This window comes from Lissotriton helveticus, chromosome 8 (genome assembly GCF_964261635.1).
Source record: "Lissotriton helveticus chromosome 8, aLisHel1.1, whole genome shotgun sequence".
NCBI classification, from domain to species: domain Eukaryota; kingdom Metazoa; phylum Chordata; class Amphibia; order Caudata; family Salamandridae; genus Lissotriton; species Lissotriton helveticus.
Genome location: NC_136069.1, coordinates 1,336,659,017 through 1,336,680,794, shown reverse-complemented (window position 1 = coordinate 1,336,680,794; position 21,778 = coordinate 1,336,659,017). Strand labels below are relative to the sequence as shown.

The 21,778-nt window shown below is 46.0% G+C and overlaps 1 protein-coding gene across 1 annotated transcript in view; it reads right to left on the bottom strand.

Moving 5' to 3' along the window:
* CCDC80 (coiled-coil domain containing 80) overlaps positions 1 to 21,778 on the bottom strand; it is a 268,776-nt gene that overhangs the window by 144,504 nt on the left and 102,494 nt on the right. The window contains exon 3 of the mRNA XM_078658313.1: positions 21,461 to 21,617. Within this exon, the coding sequence (XP_078514439.1) occupies positions 21,461 to 21,617 (157 nt within the window). The remainder of the gene's footprint in view (positions 1 to 21,460; positions 21,618 to 21,778) is intronic.

Sequence of the window (21,778 nt, the reverse complement as noted above, 5' to 3'; positions counted from 1 at the left end):
GCCCCAGATTTGTCCCTTCTTTCCATCTTTCCTCCCATCTTGTCAGACAGCATATCCCACTGTACCAAATGTGGCTCTTTATGACATTTCGTCTCCAAGGCCCTTCCATGGATCCCATACTTTGATAAATGTGCAAGGACATGCACAAGCTATGTACATCTGTTCTTCTGTACGCATGCACCAGTCCATGTTGGCGTCCCAACTTTCTACTGTTGGGGTAGTGGCACTGCCCCAACTCTAGTGTCTCACGACCATTAGGGCTACCTTACAGAAAAGAAGTGCATATCTACCTAGCATTTGTTCCCCCCAGATTCTGAGCATAACTACTCGTGTGTTAATGGTCTAACTCTCCCCCAGGGCATGTGACAACCTGTGCTGGACACCCTCCCAGAATATACGTTCTTTGGGCATTCCCATAGTGTGTTAAGTGTGCCCTGCTGATTAAAACCCCCTTAGGCATATATCTGTTGCAGACCTACCATGGCAAACCAACTTGATCTAGTGCAATATGTCCCATGTAGAGTTTTTGCCCTGGACGAGTCTGAACCCTGTTCTGATTGCCATCCTGTTGGGTACACAGCCCTCACAATGAAGCCGTCACCCCTCATGCAATTTGACCGCGCTGTAACAACACATACCATTACCCCGCAAGTCAAAACAACGACTTGCGGAGGGGGGAGAAGGTGTTGGACTGGAGTTGGAATAGTAAATTATACTATTCCAACATTCAGCGCCCCCCTCCGCAAGTCGTTGTTCCGACTTGCGGGGTAATGGTATGCATTGTTACAACGCAGTCGTTGTAACAACTGCGTTGTAATTGCATGCGGAGTGAAGGCATGCGTGAAAAGGGATGCATATTCCCCTGTAGGTAATGTTCTGGCGAGACCCGCCTTTCTGCCACCAGCATCCAGCTGGCATTAATATCCCCCTTCACAGTGGCCGGTTCATAGACCCCATTTATCATGACCCTGTGGAAGCACTTCCTGGCAGGGGCGGCTCCTCTATTTGAGCGGAGGAGCATTGCCCCACAGCCCCGGAGCTGAAAAATAAAATGGTAATAAAGTTTATTTTTTACCGTTTTATTTTTCAGCAACCCGTCCTGAACTAAGTGTCAGGACAGAGCAGGGCCAACAGCAGGGAGATGTATGCTTTAAAATGGGCATGTCTGGCCGCCTGTCTTGGGACAGCAAGCAAGACATGTGCATTTTAATGTTCTCTAACCTAGCTGTCTTAGACAGCTGGGTTAGTGAAAGCGCCGGCCTGCAGTGCTCTTAGGAGTGCTGGGTGAGCCTGCTCTATCCAATCCTGATGCTGCTTTCATGCTGTGAAAACAGCGCCAGGATTGTGTAGTGCATTTTCCTGCAACTGGAGCTTCCTGGAAGACGCTTGAGGGAGGAGGATTTTGCACTGCAGTGGTAAGTGAATATATATATATATATATATATCTTTTTTGTGCCCTGCCCTCACCTCACCACCCTCTGTACAAGCCAGCCGCCATTGCTTCCAGGAACTCTTTAGGATCACCAGTTTACCTCCAGGGTTCACCTTCCAACAAAGGGACACTATGGCAAGTTCTACCATTTCCTCCTGGAAAAACCTCCTCTTAGCACTACACTAGTCCCCTCCATAGAGTGCCCACCAGTGTGTGACTTTCTGGGGCATATGTCATCTCCCTTCCTATGCCCTAGCACATGACAGTAACAGTTACTGACACCATTCCAGGCTTCCTTACATAACTTTTAATGCAAACAAACCTGAGGCTGTTACGTAGCCTTTTAATGCTGTGTCCTCCCAGATTACACATATGCAGGTAATACAACTGACACAAGTGAGGGTGTTTACCAGTTGAGCCGGTAGGGTGGGCTTAAATGGTAGCTAAGGTTCAGAGGAGTAGGAGTTTGAGACACACCTGGGAGAGACTAGGGCAACTTGCTAAAGAGCAAAACTGAGGAGCTAAGCCCCATTAAGCAGAGCAGAGAGAGATGCAAGAGATATGTCTCAGTTAGAATGCAACAAATTCAAACTATAGCAGCCAGTACCTTATCTCTCTTTACCTACTGTTTTAGGTCTCGCCTACGCAGCGCACGACTTTTGGCTAAACGCGTGCAGGTTTGCATTGCTTTGTATTGCAACTTGTGCACGTTTGGCGTTTTCCTTGCAGGAGCGAGCAGCGGCGCCATCTTTTTTTAATTATCTTCAAAACAGATGGTGCTGCTGCTCCCTCCCACAAGGGAAACGCTGTGTGTGTCTGGTCCCTGTTAGCAAACATTTCCTGACACTTTACTACAGCTGCAACGCGAAATGCAGTATTCTGAATCGGACTCTCACGCTCAAGGGTGTTGTCGTTTTTACTTCCTGGTTTTCCGCGACTGAGGCAGAGCTTTGGAGTCCAGGTAGGCGAGCGCAATGCGCTGTTCCGATAGACAGCCCCTCCCATTGCGCGCTTGTGGGCTGCTCTGCCGGCTTGTGCGCTCGTCTCAAATGATGCACCACCTGACTGAGGCCAGGCGCTCTCTGCCCCCTCCGGGCCGAGCCACCTCTGTGCAGGGCACCGTCTTAAGGCGAGGAGTCGGGAGCTGCACATCAGTCCGGGAGCCCAGCTGAACTAGCACCAGGAACAAGGTCTCGAAACACAGGATGCTGTGGGACGATCCCTCGCTGACAAGAGCCGCCTGTTGATTTTACACACAAGCCGAACCTGTGCCTTGTCTGTCAGGAATGTAAACACCCGACTTGCCCCTGTGACTTTATGGCCAGGTTTTATGAAAGAACGAGTCATCCTGACGCTCATATTCACATCATACACCACGAGCCCGATGGCGACAGGCTGTGGTGTATGATGTGAATATGAGAGATACTGCATACACGTCATTTTATGAAAACAAAAAATATGATTGCTGCTTTTTATGAAAGAGAAATTGGAAAACTGTTTCCGTGAAGCACTTTATATTTTTTCGATTTTGCACTTGAAGCCCGTTTTTAGCTCTTGCCTACGCAGCACGCAAGTGTTGCTTAGGAGGGGACCTTTTGCCAGCGACTTTATTTTATGCATCTTCGGGGCTGAAGGATAGGTGTGCATAGGAAGATACGTATGCGGTTTTAAGTGTTTCCAAGTTTTAAAACAAGCATTGGCATAGCCAATAGGTCTCGCCTGTGGGACCTTATAAGTATTTAATTATGCAGCACAATGTCCTTGGTGCAACATCAACCTGTTGCATGGCTAAACACTTATAATGTGCTAAAGGCGAGACCTATTGGCTATGCCAATGCTTGTTATTTTAAGAAGGAGCTCTGTCGCAGCACTGATTTTAGCGTCATTCTGGCTCTGTCTGTTATGACACTTTCTTAGAGTGGAAAAATAGTCTCTATTTTGGTACCCTACAGTTAATAGGATACTTTATCATAAAACCTATTACAGTAATCTAGACTAGAACTTGCAATGGTTCATGCTAACATTTCCACATAACTGAAAAGAGTAACGAGTACACATGTTTTTCAGTCAAAATAGTTGATGAAATGCTGAGGGTTTTAATTGTGCTTATTTAGTTATTGGAGTTTGTTTGTAAAGCCAATACCGAGCCATGAAGGGCAATTGACAGCATTTATTTTGTAAATGAATAGGTACCGGACCCAAAGCTTTGTTCAGAAACTGATGCTTCCATAAGTTGAGGGTGCTGAGACCCAAGATTTTCGAGTCCTGATTGCACATCATGACTGTTCATTCAGTGCAGTGCACTCCCTGTCCCTTTAGCTCACCCATGCAGTTTCTTTTCCAACCCTGTCTTCTCTCCTTTGACCCTGTTTTTGCATCGTTCTCTTTCTCCTTCATTCACACTGTGCTACCTCTTGTCTGTCTTACTGATAACAAATATTTCTCATTCCCAAATATGAGTGCCAGGACGTTTCACAGGTCTCAAATGAGGCACTGGCAATTGAGAATATTACACAGTTAGGGATAGCAAAGCTTGCCGAACTTTGTTACAGTGAATATGTAGGTTTTTCATAGATAGGTTACATGTGGGCTGGGAGTGCTTGCGGGCTGATTGGTGCTGGAAGGTAGGGGTTTAGCTGTTGTGGATTCTAAAGCTAAGAGTACATTTGCTCTTTACCTAACTGCTGGAGGAAGGAGACATAGTCATATTAAGGCTGGAAGGTATTTGATGCATAGTCTGACAGTGTCTCTGGAATAGGGACTGTCCGTCTGTCTTTTCGTTGTGTTGCTTCTAGTTCCGTATGTCCGTTTGTCTTTTCCTTACGTGGCTTCTAGTTCCTTAAGTCAGTTTATCTTTTCCTCATGTGGCTTCTAGTTCTGTATGTTGTTTGTCTTTTCCTTATGTGGCTTATAGTTCTGCATGGAACTATGATGTTGTGCCAGGTACAGAAGAAATGGCTCAATGTTGCCAGCTTCTACCCTCGGTAGTCTGGCACCCTAGTGTTTAGAGCAGAGGCTGTAAATTTGATACAGACTGGCAAGGGAAGACAAGATTTTACTACAAATGACCTCTGATCAGACAGACCACTCATGAAAGATGGTCTCCCATTGAGCCAGGGCTGTATTTAAGAGGCAAGTGAGAGTGACATGCCTGGGTCAATGAGCGACGGTGGGGCAAAGCAGTTGGCTGGCAGAAAAGTCTTGACCTTTATGTGGAAGCTCTGCCAGAATCAGGCTGCTGGGAACTCATTTTTCACATATTTCTGCAGGATCTCTTGAAGTCTATACATAAGCCCAGAGATAGTTGGTAAGAAGAGAGTTGGGTGTAGATTCTATTCTATTCTGTTTCTATTCACGCCATTTGTAAAAACAACCCCTGCACTGAAGGTTTGAGAAGCAATTAAATTGGCTAAAGCTAAACCTTTGATGTTTCCTGAACTTTAAATATTTAGTTAGTTTGCAGCTGCAGCGGTTTCTTTATAAGAGCAAGGGAGCATCGACCCCCTGCCAGCTGCAAGCCACGCAGTGTTAAAAATAAAATGCCAATGAAGTGATTTAATTGCCATTTTAATTTTAACCAAGGTGCGCCACAACCGCCAGCCTGCCTTCGCCAGCCTACCTCCGATAGAGGAGGGCGTGTCCTGACTGTCCTCTGCTGCCGACTGGCAGCAGGAGTACTGGGGTAGTGGTGGCCACACACTTGACAGTGCGCAAGTCACTTTGGCCAGGGGTCTTGCGCTGGCCAACGTGACATGCACACTTTGAAGCTTTCCACCCAGATGTCTTAGGCAGCAGAGTGGAGACCAAGCACAGGTCTCTAGGGCCTGAAGGAGCGTTTGCCAACCAGCTCCATCCAATCCCAGAGCTGCTCCCATGCAGCATTAGTGCAGCATCTGTATTGGTTAGGGGGCTTCTTCATTCCACATGGTTCGGAAGGACAGCGAGGAGGATGCGGAGCCCGCGGTAAGTACAATTTATTTTTAATTAATTAATATAATGTGTAATGCTTTACTGTTTTATTTTGGAGGGAGGGGTTGTTTTTATTTGGACTTTTCAGGGACGTTTTTTTTTCACTATGTGCTTTTGTAGCGAGGAAAACTATGTTTTTGTGTTTTTTTAGGTAGTGAGGCACTTCGCTTGCCACTTTAAAAGGTCACTAGAGGCTCCTGATTTGCAGAGATTTTCCAGGTATCGTATTTTGAAGGCCAGCTGCTGGATCATTCAACCTCCTACCCAAACATCCTTTCTCTCAAGAAGTACCAAGCACACAGATTTATAAGAGCGAAGCAATCGAAAAGGATAACAGGCTGTGAATTTGAAGTAAAGGAAATCGGGGTAACTGTGATAGATGGCTTTCTGAACCACACATAAACCCTGGTGCCTTGTGTCCTATGCAATTATGATTTGGGGGCCAATCTCTGGCTGCTAAAGCTGGACAATGTGACCCCTCTTCTTTACTATGGGCAACGCCTGATAACTGAGGTTACCAGATGACACGACACGTCTCAATAAACATGCAAACATAAAACCCCACCCTTTTGTTTTAAAAAGGTTTGTCATTTTGCAATTTACTCCAGTTAGTTTCCTAGATGAGAATCAAGACTGCAAGGACCAGAATGCACATGGCTGTTAATAAAAAAAAGTTGTAAAAAAATGTGCGCACTGCGTCTATGGTGAAATTGAATAATTTGCCATTATGAATGACGTATTCGCTGGGCTGCCGGTAGCCGGGTTATTCTCAGAGTTTCACGGACACCCCACACATGTGACATCAACATGTGTAGAAATGTGTAGAAATGTGCCCTATGTGTTTAGAGAGAGTGTGACACTGGCAAAGGTCGTTCTGGCAGGAAGCGCCGCATACTGTAAATAGTAACATTCATTTGTAAAATGGCCTTCCGAGTTAAGTTAGCCATTGTCCTCATCCGCCCCTCCTGGGACTTGCACACTACGGATCCTGAGAGGCACACCTGTCAAGATTGGTAAGTCAGGGGCGAGAGAGAATTTCACAGGAAGTTGTAAGTTTGTTTTGTTTTCCTAAACTTTGACTTGTGTAGAAAATCGAGACAGTACTTCCCACAAGCTGCACACAAGACTTCATGACTGCTGTGTTTCGCTGTTTATTTCTATTAAAAATATCAAAGGCACGTACTTTAAGCAAAATGCGGAAGTCCTCGAGCATTCAGTGTGGAGACTTTAAAAAGACAAGAGAGTCTTTTATGATGAATATAGAAGGGCACTAGTTTGGTCTTTGAATTATTTTATTGGCACATCGGTGCCTTTGATTCAGTTTCTTACACAAACACATAGAAAAATGGCGGATGTTGCAACAACGCATTGCATGCTAACTTATCTCACGGTGACTGGAGACCTGTATTTTTAATTACTACAAATATAATCTAGATATTGTGGAGGTGATGTTGGACCCCACAGAAAGACAACAAGGTCGTGGAGGATTCAATACTTTATTTGCATATCTGTACAAAGGGGAGAGCCGGGCCGCAAACGCTATTGCCGGTCTCTTTGGATCGCCAAACACCCGCGTCGTGGCCTCTCGCGATAACAGCCGCGAGGTCACGTGGCAGGGAGAGCTAGACCGCAAACTACACATCTTCCCCCGTAACAATGAAAACAAAGCTGTAGGTGTGCCCACAAGTGTGGGGGGTGGAGAGAGAGAGAGAGAGAGAGAGAGAGAGAGAGAGAGAGAGAGAGAGAGAGAGAGAGAGAGAGAGAGAGAGAGAGAGAGAGAGAGAGAGAGAGAGAGAGAGAGAGAGAGAGAGAGAGAGAGAGAGAGAGAGAGAGAGAGAGAGAGAGAACGCGAGAGAGAACGCGAGAAGGGTTCTCAACTGAAAGTCACTGAGGTGTTTCGGTAGCTTCACCACACGACCCTTCTGGGCGTGTGTTCCAGTCACCGGCTGTCTTCCTCCTCGGGGTCCGTCTGACCGTGCGCCTTCTTCCTGATCTCTCCGGAAGGAGTTGTGTGTCTCGTTCAGGATGCCTTCTTCCACTGCGTCTTGGCTGGGAGGACACGGCGTAGGTTGTCCGGGTGATTGTCCTTCCACACTGGCTGGTCCAGTCTCACTCATGTGGTCTGTAGAGGGTGTGGTCACTTCCGATACGCTGGTGCTTCCTTTCAGCTCACTGTCGGCTGTGCCCCAAAACAGGATCTTGTTGCACTTGGCCATTGTGGATTGGGACCAGACCTTGCCGTCACTCAATAGGACAGAGCGAGAGTATGCTTCTACCATTCGCAGGGGTTCACTGAATTTGCTGTCTCCTTAGAGTCCCGATTGAACCCTTTTGACTCGGACCCACTCGCCTTCTGCCAATGAGGTGCCACACACATTGTTCCTTTTGTCGTAATGTGCTTTGTAGATGCTTTGTGCTTTTGCTATGTTCTTGCGGACGATGGCTGGTGACCATTTGCTTTGGAGGCTCATGATTATCCAGGCTGTGTTGTCCCTGGTGAATGGTTCTCTGCCTCTTAAGATCTTAAACGGGCTGGAGCCTGTCAAGGTGGGTGTGATGCGGTATGCCCATACTGTGTTCCTGACTTTGGTCTCCAAGTTTTTTCCAGCGCTAATGGCTGCTTGGATCGAGCCCATGATCAACCTGTTGAAGAGTTCCACTTGACCGTTACCCGCTGGGTGACTCGTCCGGATTCTGTTTCTGTTGGTGAATGCTGTCCATTTGTCTGACGTGAATTGGGGTCCATTGTCGCTGGTGATAGATTTGGGGATGCCCTCCCTTAAGAAGATGTTGGTGAGAAAAGTGATAACGGCATCGGAGTCTACTGAGTCGCAGATTTCGACCTCTGGCCACTTGGAATAGCGGTCCACCACAACGATAAGATGTTTGGGCGTGCCCCAGGTGTCTAGGACTGGGCCTACGATGTTGATGGATAAGTCACTCCCAGGGGTTATTGGGAGTGAGAATTCACCATGGGTGGCCTCAGGGTGACCAGGGTTTTGTCAAGTCTGGCACAACGGGAGCAGTCTCTCACAAACCTTTCCACGTGAACGTCCATGGCAGGCCACCAGTACAACAGTTTTAACTGCCGTTTGGTTTTTACAATGCCCAGGTTGCCTTCATGGTTGATGTGCAGAATGCAGTCGTACATCGCCTTCAGGGGCACTACTTTGTCTCCCCGTAGCAGGAATGTGGAATCCTCACCAATGGAGAGTTCGTAACGGACTTCCCAATATTTTCTGAGGTTGCTGTCGACGTGCCTCTTCTCCGGCCATCCTTGCATGACATACCCCTTGATCTGAGAGAATTCTGTGTCCTGCATGTAGGCTTCTGCCCAGTCTTGGGCTGATGGTATGTTCATGATTTGACATGAAGGCAACGCTGTACTCTTCCCACTCTGATGTTGTGACGAGATCATCAATGGCTGCCGCGCTGCTCAAGAAGTTTGCCACTCTGTTCTGTGGGCCCGGGATGTATTCCACATCATAGACAAAGTCCAATAGACGCAATGTCATTTTTGCGATGCGTGGCATGGCTGTTACGTTGCCACTAGATGTAAGGACCTTGATAAGAGGCTTGTGGTCGGTACAGAGTGTGAATCTCGACCCCCACAGGTACTGTTGAAATTTCTCCTTTGCCCAGATGGTGGCTAGCATTTCCTTCTCGATTACGCTGTACTTCTCCTCACTGGGGGTGAGGGATCGTGATGCGAAGCCCACCGTGGTCTCGGTGCCATCGGAGACCCTCTGGGAGAGGACCGCTTCCAGCCCTTTGTCGCTGGCAACCATGGTGAGTATACTGGATGCAGCGCCATTGAATACCTGTAGGGGAACGGCCTTGCTGATGTCTTGTTTGATGGCCAAGAACTCCGCTTCCGTTTCCTCCGACCAGGTGAACTTATTTTTTCCCTTGAGCAATTGGCGAAAGTTGTGCATCTTGGTCGCAAAGTTTCTGATGAACTTGCTATAAAACTCTGCCAGCCCCAGGAATGAACAAACGTCGTCTTTGGATGTCGGGGAGGGAGCTGACATGATGGCCTCCACATTCTCTGATTTGGGGATGATTCCTGTGTCGCTGATTTCATGCCATAGATACGTGACTTTACGGAGACCAAATTTGCACTTCTCTAATTCGGCAGCGAGGCCATTGGCTGAAAGCGTGCATAGGACGGTGCGCATGGTGTCATCGTGTTCAGCTTTGGACTTGCCCATGATGAGGATGTCATCTTGGAAGTAGAGGACACCGTGAACACCTTGGAACAGCTTGTGCATTAGTTTTTGGAAGACGTCTGCCACGGATGCAAGGCCAAAGGGCATGCTTCTGAACCTGTAGCACCCAAAGGGCGTGATGAAGGATGTAAGTTTCTGGCATGGCGGGTGAAGTAATACCTGGTGGTAGGTGGCTTTGAGGTCGATGGTGGAGAACCACTTGATGCCTTTGGTCTGGGGAAGTAATTAGCTGATTTTAGGCAACGGAAATTTTTCCACAATGATGTTCTTGTTGAGTTCACAGAGATCAATGCATAGGCGGATCTTCCCGTTGGGTTTGCACGCCACCACCAAAGGCGTGAGCCATCCGGCGCATTCGATCGGTTCAATGATGCCTCCGTCCTCTAAGCGCTTCAGTTCTAGCTGTACCGCTTCTCGGCAGTTGAACGGGATGTTCCTGACTTTGTGGGCAACCGGTACCGCTCCATCTTTTAGGACGATCTTGTGGGAGAACTTGCTCAACTTCCCGATTTGATCTCTGAAGACAGTGTGGAACTCTGCTTGAAGTGAGGATGGCATGGATGTAACTTCCATTAGGAGCACTTGCGTGTCGCCACTTGGTTTGAGCAGAATGCCGAGAGCACCCTGGTCGGCCCAACCTAAGACTGATGGGCCTTTTTGTGCTACGTACAACTTCCCTGTGGTGTGTCATCCTTTGAACTCGAACAGGAGCTACCTGAAGCCTACCATGGGGATCCTTTCTCCCGTGTATGTGATTGGGTGGACGTCCGTGGGGTGAAGATGGTCACCGACCACTTGGGCGAAGTCTCGATCCCAGATCTGTTTCTGGATGATGGTGTAGGATGATCCCGAGCTACCATAACAACGTGGACGCCACCTATGGATAGCTCGCAGGAGTTTTTTTTTTGCTGGGATTCCCCTATGCCCAGGATATAGTCATTGATGCACAGGATGCTGTCCGGATCTGAAAGCTCCACCCCCCTCCTGGTCATCGGAGATGTCCTGGACGTACTTGCCTGCTGCATTTCTGGGTCTCCGACGGCAAACCTTACCGAAATGCCCTGTGATGCCGCAGAAGGAGCACTAGACGTGAAACACCGGGCATTTTTTGTTGTTACCCATATGGGAGTGGCTGCCGCATCTGTAGCAGGCTCCTTGTTTGCCTGGAAGGGCACGACCGGGGCCTCAGGTCCTAGATGTAGATGGGCAGGGTGGCAAAGTTTGTTGCGTGTTTTGGCGAATGGCCCCAGCGGTCGGAGATTCTGCACACTGTGGCTTGAGGTGCCATGTCTTTTTTTGGAGCCAGGGCGCACTGTTTGGATAACTCCGCTAGTTTCACTATGGGGATGATCTCTGGCAGGGGTGCTTCGCTGCTCACCCAGAGCTTTTTCTGGACACTCGTGTGGGTGGAGTGCATGATGATCTGGTCCCGTATGAGGTTGTCGTGCAATGTGCCAAACTTGCAGTTGATTGCCACTTTCTTGAGGGCTGCCACGTAGTCCTCCACTGACTCCGCTTACGCTAGTTTCCATTGGAAGAAGTTGTAACGGTCGATGGCTGTGCATATCACGGGCTGGTAGTGACTGTCCAGATCTTCGAGGGCGTGCTGGAAGACATCATCATCCGTCAAGGCCCTGGTTTTCTTTACCATCTGGTTGTAGGCGCGCAGACCCTCCGGTCCTAGATTATGTAGCAGGATCTTCTTCCGCCGCTTACTGGAAAATTCCTCTTCGCTTTCGTCCTCCAGTGCTGAGAGGTAATTCAAGAGGTATCCTTTTCAATCGGCCACTTCATGGCCGATTCCCCCGGCTTAGGTAGCAAGAGCACGGGGTTGGTTAAGGAGAATGTCTGGGCACACATGGTGGCGAGGACAGCAGTGGCGTTGTGTGGTTCCGGTGGAGCTCCGGGTCACTCGCTGGCTGGGAGGATGGTTCCTCCTACATGGGCTGAGGGGGGGGTCCACTACTGAGGATGCAGGTCACCTCCTGTAGGTAGTGACAGCAGCTGCTTGGCCTTGTGGTACCCTGGGTGGCAGAATGTCAGGCTGTAGTCTCTCTGTGTAGGTAGGCAGTGAGGAGCCCTACCCTCTGGAAGTGCTGGTGGAGTAGGTGGTGTGCGCCGATATGCGCGGCGAGTTGGCCACATGCAGAGGCAATTGCCATGTAGAGGTATGCTTGGGGCAGTTCCCTTATGCCCTGCTTCACACTGTAGGTCGTGGCTTTTTGAATGCCCAGGCCTGGTGGTGGGTACCTTTGGTGTACACACTGTGTGGCTGGTTCATCTGACACTGGGCCAGGAGGTGACTGCTTGTGACATCAGCTGCTCAGGGCCGGCTTGAGGATGCCCAGCCCAGGTCTGGTGGTAGGTGCCTTTGGTGTGTACCCTGTGTCACCCACGCACACAAGGCACTCCACAAGACTGGCCCAGCCTACCTCAACAGACGGCTCTCCTTCTACATCCCCAACCACCAGCTACACTTTGCCGACCTCTCACTCGCCACCAGAGGTGTGGCGCCGCGGCCAGGGCGACTGACGCTGGAATCTGGGGATCACGGTTCGATCCCCGGCTCCGGCGGCAGGTTAGCCCAGCACCATGTGACTCTGGGCAATAGCTTGCTTAATCTTCCCGACGGCCCCCAGCGCCTAGAGACCCTTACGGGTGATTGTGCGCTTTACAAATGTGGATTATTATTATTATCCCGCGCATCCGAAGAACAACCACCGGTGGGAGATCCTTCTCCCACCTCGCCACCAAGACATGGAACACCCTACCACTGAGCCTACGACAGACCCAAGACCTGCTGACCTTCAGGAGGATACCCAAGACCTGGCTGTTCGATCAGTAGCTAATTCCACATTTAACTTGCATTATCCTTCCATATGGTTGATCTATGGATTATGCTGTTGAAATCTGCCTGCAAACTCCAGGCTCCCGGTCTTGAATTTGAATCAAGGGATGTCCACCCCCATCTTGCATCCTCATTGGCCAATGAACTTGTTGTTCCCACTGACTTGGAGTAATAAAGACCTATGATGTGTAGAGCTATGAAGAGGTATGATTTTGCCTGCAAGTCAGTGCTTAATTTGTAACAAAATAAGTGCCAGGGCTTTCGTAAGGCGGCAACTACAGCTTGCAACACACCAGCGGCTATGCCGTCAATGGCGGTCCCTGCCTTTGCCACCCCACAACGGCCGCGGTGACACGTGCTGAAGAGCGGGGGCGGTCTGGCTATGATTCCTGCCTTTTCCGCAGTGCTTAATTTGAGCCGGTGATTACTTGTGACAGTCTGCCACAAGCTAGCGCTTTGTGGAAAAGGTGCAGATGAACAATTCAATATACATTAAAAATCACTATTACCTGCCACCCAAGCCATTATTATAGCTTTGGAGGCCTGAAATTGCCCGAATTGTCACACTTGTAGGAGTGTGATGGTTAGTAGTTGTGTTGTTACTATCGTTGGCAGCAAGGTTGTGTAAATGTGTGTTGCGGTGGCGTAGCAAGGTTGGGTGGGGGTGCGGTCCGTCTTGGGCGGCAAGAGTTTTGGGGGCAGCAGCCTCCCCAATTCCCCCCGTACTTGCATGAGTTTGCCGCATGGGGGAAAAGCAAGGCTTAATTTGAGCCGGTGGTTTCCGGTGCTCAGCACCGGCACTTAATCATCACCACCAGCGCTTGAGCACGAGTTAAGGACACTTTAATTTTTGGTGGGCACAGGGAGATTAAGGGATTTGCCCAGAATCACAGGACGGTGAGCCAACGCCAAGACTCAAACCTGGTTCCGCGGCTTTGAAGTCGGCAGCTCTGGCCATTATGCCACATCCCACTTTAGGGTTTTTTGGTTCTGTCTTAGGCAGTGCTAACAGGGGAAATGGGCTGGTCTATTTTTCTTTTACATAGTGGAGTGCAGTGGTGTGGCTCACTGGTTAGAGGCGGCAGACCCGGAAGCAGAGAACGGCCCGGGACCAGGGTTCAATTCCCGACGCGGCAGGGTCGTGGACCAGGGTCAGCGGACTCGATAATTCTCGCCTCATTGCCTACAATAACCAGGGATCACACTCGGCAACTCTGGGCATTATCTTGCCTCATCTCTACAACGGCCCCCCACATTCGCCGGGGATGCCTGGTTTCACCTTGGAGATACCCAGTAGGGACCATCTCACCGGGATAGCCTGGACGGGTTCCCCAGCGGTCTACAGCGCCACGACGCCTCAGGGCAGCAGTGCGCTTTACAAGACACATACATTTACATTTACATATTAACCACTGCATGTATTTTTTATACCACGGCCTGTATTTTAAGGAGGGGCTACCATCCGACTATTGATTCCTATTTGATAAACAAAGCACAGGCTTATACTTCGTGGAATCTGCCACATGGAGTCCATCATTTTTGGATACTGCTAATGCAGGACACTCTTCCTTTAAATCCCCTCCTAGCTAAATGGTATGGTTCATCAGCGATCTGCAACTTGTGTAAAAATGGTCTCCGAAATATTAACCATGTTTTATTCATTTGTCCCGCTTTGCTATTATGTCTGTGGAAATGGCTGAGGCCAATATATTTGCAATTATCTATCATCTCAGCATCAGCACTTTATGCTCATCAAAATTAAATATATTGTATCAAAATTAGTAACTTTTTAAAGTGTTTTCTAAAATGATGGTAAATTGTACTAAATTGTATATTGTAGAGGCTGACAGTATTTCCTATGTGGGTATTTTTTACTCTTTATCTATTAGTCATTTCTATTGTATTATTGTAACTTTGTGGTATATAAATAATTTTTTTCTATTTTTGTATATATTTCTTATTTTTTTGCACTGATGGCAGGAAAGACACTTGATATTCTGTTTTGTATAACATGTTGCTGCTTGGTGGAATTTTGTTAAATGAAAGCTTTTAGAACCTTGGATATCTTGTATGATTGTCAGATCTCATGATGGGGTGGAATACTTTAGCACATGTATTCAATAGTTTATGAAAATGTTGTAATTTTATGTGCACTTCTTCCGAGTTCCCTAATTATAAATAAAATTGAAACTTACACACATAATGATAAACAATGAATCATTATTTCCACCCCCTTCAATTACATTTAAATATTTAACATTTGTTTTCATGCTGAGTCCTTTCCCGTGCCTCATATTGGGGGCATTAATGCTGTAAGGGCAAACGATCCATCTCATTAGTATCTGTCAAGTTCAACAATTGTAAGGGGCCCAAATAATTTTTGCAAAGTTCCATCTATTGCTCCATGTGTGCTGCGTTTTAAATTCAAACTATTTAAGCTATAAAATAAAGGGGCTTTTTTAAAAGCCCCTTGCGCTGGTACTTCACTTTTTCCCATATTAAAAGCGACGCACTGGCTGTGCAAGGGACTTGTAAATAAGACCCATAATTGTTTTGTGTGAAATCAGCAACTTATGCAGCAGTGGGTGGATTGTGGGGCAAATCCAAAATTACATTGAAAATGCAGTAGCTACACAATTCCGTATTTGCTTTTGGCCCTGAAAATATATTAACCGCTTCTAGCTCCTGTGCGAAATCCAAATATGTTTGCGCATCACATGGGCTAAAAAACAAGCTCACAGTATGTGTCCATTGGGAAGTATCCCACTAAGCTTTGGAGTATGCTCAGGCAGCGCACTCCCTCCAGCCGTCCAGTGTACTCCTGATCCAGCCAGATGCTGGCCCGTGGTCTCCCTGGACCTTCTGTCCAAACGTTTATCTGAATCATTTACTTCTGGAAATCCCAGCTAACCTTCCCAAACATTGCACCACTGGCCCGTGTTTCGCACGGTTCAGTGTAACAGGCCTGGGATTTCTGAAAATGACTTCACTGGAGCTCTGATTTTAGACATGTTTTAACTTTGCAAGTCATTGTGATCTTGTGGCTAAGCCAAGAATGCATGTAAGTATTTATTTTGTGGAAATAGCCCCTGACCTTCCGGTTACGCTTTTTGACCTTGTTTCAGTGCATTTTTAAAGTGATACAAATTACAGATGAAAACAACTGCGCTTCCAGTTTACATATAATTAGTACGTAATTTATTTTCAGAATTCTTGTAAATTCTTTAGCATGCTGCACTACACAAGCACATACACATGCATATTTTTATGGAACCGGTCCTCAAAAAGCATAAACAGCATGAAAAGCAAGTCCTTGAGTTGTGGTCTGAACTCTTCCATCTGATATCTGGATAATTACACTATCAGCAATAATAGTTCCTCCTCAAAATGACATATTATTGGATCGAGGGGGGGTGGGGGGGGGGGTAATGAACACATACAAAGTGCAATGGAATATCGGCTGAGATCATATCACACAGCATGCGTCCCGGAGCAATGCAAGACGAACCAACAGTTGTAGGAGCTGCAGCTGCTGCTGACTGATACAAAACCAGTGAAGAAAACAGACTATAAGCAAAAACAATCACTGATAAAGCCAATAGGTTGCAGCACTGAAATGCTGAGCTTTTTGCTTTGCCAATGCATTTTTTCTATTTGCACCCATGCCATGAGCATGCATTAAGATGCATGCCCATGCATGGCTAGCAATCTTCTAATTGGTTTTCTACTAAAACCCATTCCAACACAGCAGCCCATGTGCATGTGTGTTGTGTTGCGCTTGTGGTGCGAAAAATGCTTCTGCATGCATCATGATGCAGGTGGCCATTTTTTATTGACTGTGGTGACATGGCAGATAAGTGCATCAGAGAGTGGGGGGACAAGGGGAATCAAGAAGAACAAGTATAAATTCGGACTCAGGACGCCTAGTAATGCATGGCAATTGGTGGGACCAAATAGAAAAACAATAAGATAAATAAATACATATGGAAAGCAGGGTGTGGAGCATTGGAAGGGGGAAGGGAAGTAGGGAAGTGAAATTAGTTTGTACATGGGAGTAAGACAAAAAAGAAGAGAGGCAGAGCAAGGAAGGACATGCACTACCATGGAGTGATGAATGTAAACTAAAAAGAATGTCCTAAAGAATGCATTAGAAGGATACAACTAATCCAATCAGAACATTGGGCAACCGATTTACTCTTCGGAAGGACAAGAATATCAAGGACATCCATCCACTCTGCCATTCATTCTGTCAACCATTATTCCACTCTGCTATCCATCCATCCATCCATCCATTCTACCTCCCATCATCCATACATCTACTTTGCCATCCATTCACTCATCTTTTCACCCACTTTACCATCCATCCCTTACTCTCCCATTCTTTCAATTGTCCATCTTCCTGTCCATCCCTTTGCTCTGCCATCATTTCATCGGTTCATCTATTCACCTATCCATCCATAAACCTATCCATCCATCCCTGTATTCTACCAATCTTTCCCCTGTTTATCCATCTAACCCTTACACCCAGCACTCACCCATGTACTCACTCATTCATCCACCCATAAATCTTTCCTTTCTTTCACCCTTCCTCTCATTCAGTATTCCTCCCCCTTCCTCTTGTTTGTTTACCCTTCTTTTGTTCTTCCTTGCTCTTCAAGTGGTGTTGAATTTCTTTACAGTATGAATTATGAGCTTTTGTCTGCAAGTTGCAGACAGGGGAGGCCTTTAAAGAATCCCACCCCACTACAACTGCTAAAGCAGGGGGTTCACAAAGCCCCTAGAGTACAGTATCGTAGAGTGGCGTGGAATAGAGTGGAGTGGCAAAGAGTGACGTAGAGTGGAGTGGCACAGAGTGGAGTAGAGTATTGTAGATTGGAATGAAGAAGACCGTCATAGAGTGGAGGCAAGTAGAGCAGAGTGTTCTAGAGTGGAATAGAGTGGAGTGGCATAAAGTGAAGTGTTGTAGAGTGGAGTGGCATAGAGTAGAGTAGAGTGGCGTAGAGCTGAGTGGCACAAAATGGAGTGGAGTGGCATAGAGTGGGTGACGTAGAGTGAAGTAGAGTGGCATAGAGTGGCATATAGTGGAGTAAAGTGTTGTGGAGTGGAGTGTCATAGAGTGGAGTGAACAGTAGTAGAGTGGAGTGGCATAGAGTGAAGTGACGTAGAGTGGAGATGTGTAGCATGGAGTAAAGTGGAGTGCTGTAGAGTGGAGATGAGTGTCATAGAGTGGATTGTCGTAGAGTTAAGTATTGTAGAGTGGAATAGAGTGTCATAGAGTGGAACGTCATAGAGTAGAGTGGAGTAGAGTGGTGTAGAGTGGAGTAGAGTGGTGTGGTATAAAGTAGATGAGAGCAGAATGGAGTGTAAGTAATAGTAAGTAATATCTTTATTTGCGTGATTTCTTAAAATCATTGCAACTGTAAAACATCATAGCAAATGATTCCATATTCGAAAACCACACTTTAAGTTAAGTACAAGTAAAACTGTAAGAATTGTCCAAATTTAAAAACATTAATTATGTGCCAGAGTTTAGAGTTCAACTTAGCCGGATCGATGTTCTGACAATAATTGAAATTGAAGACTTTAAACCTGCAGTGCTGTAGAAAGACATGGTTGTAGGCCCTGCCATTTCAGCCTTTTTTCGTTCTGTGTAATATGTTCAGACACAGCAGGGGCTTGAGTGTGGCTCACCACAGCTGAGGCAAGCAGGTGCAGGTTCTCTTAGATTCTAACATGGCGGTGGCTGAGTCTTCAGTGCCTAATGTGATAGCCCACTTGGCCAGTTAGGAGTTGGAATTTAGCACTTGTTTTGCTTTACATAAAAAATGGACTAAACGGGAGGCTAGCGGGAAGTCCCTGCCTTCAAAACATGCTTTCACTGCATACCTACATATTCTTTTCCCCATTTTTTTCAATGCAGGTTTTAATATGTTTCTTGTCTAATCTCATGCATATGCATTATAAATGTAGCACATCTTGTTTTAGATCTCCATGCAATCGACAGTTGGTAGTTGTCTGTAAACGTTTCCATGGGGGCAAGTCAAGCCGCAATGGAAGGATGCCCAGCCGAAAATGGTATTTCTCCTTTGTTGCTCTCGTGAAGCCCGCACCTATATAGGATTGAGGAGAACCTCAGGAGTAGATCTGTACGACAAACCAGCCGTGTGCCCTTTTCTGTAGTGTAGCTTTGTCTTCCACTAGGGACAGAATTTTTACCGTTTTATTTACCAGTAATTGAAGCTGTTATGTGACCCAACACTCTCCCAAAGATTTCGTAGGGCCAGATATTCTATTGAGTCTTGGAGGTATGTAATTGCCCCACTGCCTTGTACAATGGGGCTGTGTAGGCCCACGCAGCCACATGCTCCAAAGGTTGCAGATAGCTTTTGAAATAAGCCTGCTGAAATGGTTAATGATGAGAATGCACAGAAAAATACCACAAGATGCCTAATAATGGAACGTCTGTGCTTTTTCTGGTCTTGAGCATATTCTTATTTAACTTAGAAATAGACGCTCATGTTATGTGGGCCCTATGTGAAATTTTTGACTTGGCCCCACAAACAATTGTTACGTTTGGTGCTTCCAAGCACTGCCCCGTAATGTCTGAGGTATTATGGATAAAGGCAACATGCTACATTCGTGCCAAAATCCAAATAGTGAATTTTTCAGGAATTCTGCTTTCTAATAGAAGCAGTATTTGTTTAAAAAAAAGTTGTAGAAACAATCACTGTAAATGAAGAACTAAAAATGTAGAATAATTAAGAACAAATAGTTCAGCAATAAAAGTAATTGTTAACAGCAACCTACTCTAATGGCAAATATCAGCCGAGCAGAGGAGGAATGGAGGAGGGTGTACATAAAGGCAACTAATGGTACATGCAGTGTTTTCAAAAGCCATTCCCACAAACTGACTGCATCGTAGATGCACAATGAGTAGCCAAGGGATGCGGAAGTCGCCACAAAGCTTTTCGGAGATAAGCAGCACCAGCCCTTGCTCGTGGGTCTATGAGTTCCACTGGAATCATATGCCCTACTGAGCATGTAAAGAGGCTGCTCCTGCCCCTGGTCATAGCTTTTGCCACGGGTGACCTAATTTTGAACAGTTATGGACAGGGTCAGACTGGGAACCCAATGCAGCCCTGCCAAATTTTGTCAGACCAGCCCCCATATGGTGCATAGCTGTTGCAGAGAGCGAGCCGGATCACTTCAAGGAGGGTTTGGGGAGGTGTTCGCTCCCCAAGAACATAGGGTTGAAAATGGTGCATTCTACAACACATTTTTCATTATATATTCAATTGTATTAGCTTTTAAAGTATAGTAAAGGATCACCTTAGAGTGCACCAGGAATCAACAATCTCTGTTGGGGTTCTTTAATAATTCCTTCGCTATCACTCTCTTACAGTGCTCCTCATCACTTCATAGCCCCTCTCTCACATGTATTTCATTTGTTTTATAGCGCCACCCATCCTAGTATAGGGTGCCAGAGCACTTTACATCACACACAAATGCAGAGACAAATAATCACACATGTGTAAATCAGTGTTTAGAAAATGTTACATAAGACAAAGGAGACGACAAGGGGTAGGATTCACATGTCATCCATACTGGTAGGCATTTTTTAACAGTGCATTGTCTGGAGAAGCACAAACGCAGGATTCAGAACGTAATGCAGTGTTAGGGTTGGCTTTACTAATAAGAATGTATTCCTACCCAAGCAAACCCTTTTTTTTTAACAAGATTAGGATAATGAAAGACTCAGAAAAAATTATAACTTTCTAACCTGTACCATGCAGATTGCATGCAGCCCTACCGATGACACTTCATTTCTCACTATCTTACATCATGATTGTAACTTATGAACTGAACAGTAACAAAAGGGTTTCTATGACAAAAGCAGTAACCCACTAAGCTATGCACATAAAATACTGTTCTGTGATTTGCATGGTACACGTCCTTTGCAGCAGGCATATTAACCCTCTGCGTTACCTTAGATGAGTCAAAACTGCCCCTAGACAACACTTCAATCTCTCTCCAACATGTACATTCATACCAGAGTTATCTTGACACTTTCATTGTTGCCTGAAAACTATTTGATATACAAGGAACTCTGCAGCGGTTGCTTCCAAAACTGCTATACTGCTACAAAAACGGCTCCTAGGGACAAAACCAGCCCTCTACCCTTCCAGCCTCCTCGGGAAACCCCCGATGCCCGGTATGACCAGTCCGGCCTTGGTTACGGATTACCTCACTGTTTATATGTATTCCAAAGTAAACAGGTACATTTTGTTCGTAATAATGTTTTTACTGCCTACCCAATGTAGCATCATCGAAGAGGACACAAGGGCAATCGTTTAATCGATTGTAAGACTGCATCACTAATGGCCTTAAAATAGCTGCAGTGGAGGTTCAGAAGAAATTGTCTTCAATGAATCCCCATTCCAAGGTCTAGTCTGAGTGTCCACACAAAACTCCACAATCACATAAGGCTCACTATAATTTAAGGCATGGGAGCCACGGGGACCAATAGGGATGTCAGACGGTACCTATGGATTCCAGTCATCGGGAGGAAAGGCGTATTATGGACCACCAGTCTGATGATAATTTGCCACCTGCACTACTGGTGTGATCCAATTCTCTGCTCTGCACTCTGTAGGAGGGGTACTGTGCTATACAATAATGAATAAAATGTGTTTTTTCCATTATATAGTGAAATAATTTTACTTCCAAAGCACATGGCAAAATATATTGAAAAGTCTTGACAACAATTGTGATGTTCATATGTAACATTGCCTGAGAAGCGGGAGAAACAAAATATGATTTATATGCTACTATGCATTTAAAAGTAAAAAAAACACAGAATTGAATTTTTACAAAAATATTTATATGCGATTAATATTTTCATTGCATGTTTTTATCACTGTAAGATGTTTCTATCTTTCTTAGATGTCAGGCAGCCAATGGCAACAGTTAAACACATATTACCTAGCTGGAAGTGGTCTATTTTCATAGTGCTGTTGGTCATCGTTCCGAAAATTGTGATGATGGAGATCTTCCTCACAGCCATTTCACAGACGGCCTCCAGGTACTCGTCTCTTTGCTGAACATACATGTTGTTCTCCTCCTTGGGCGATGTAATTAGCTGAAGTATGAAGAGAATATTTATTTATGTTGAGATACTAAGTAAACTTATATCAGAACTACACTATATGACAAGATACTATACATTAAATAATTGACAGCACTTCAAATTGACAAAAAAATTAGTTTTAAGATCTTCAATTAATAAATCATTGAATCAAT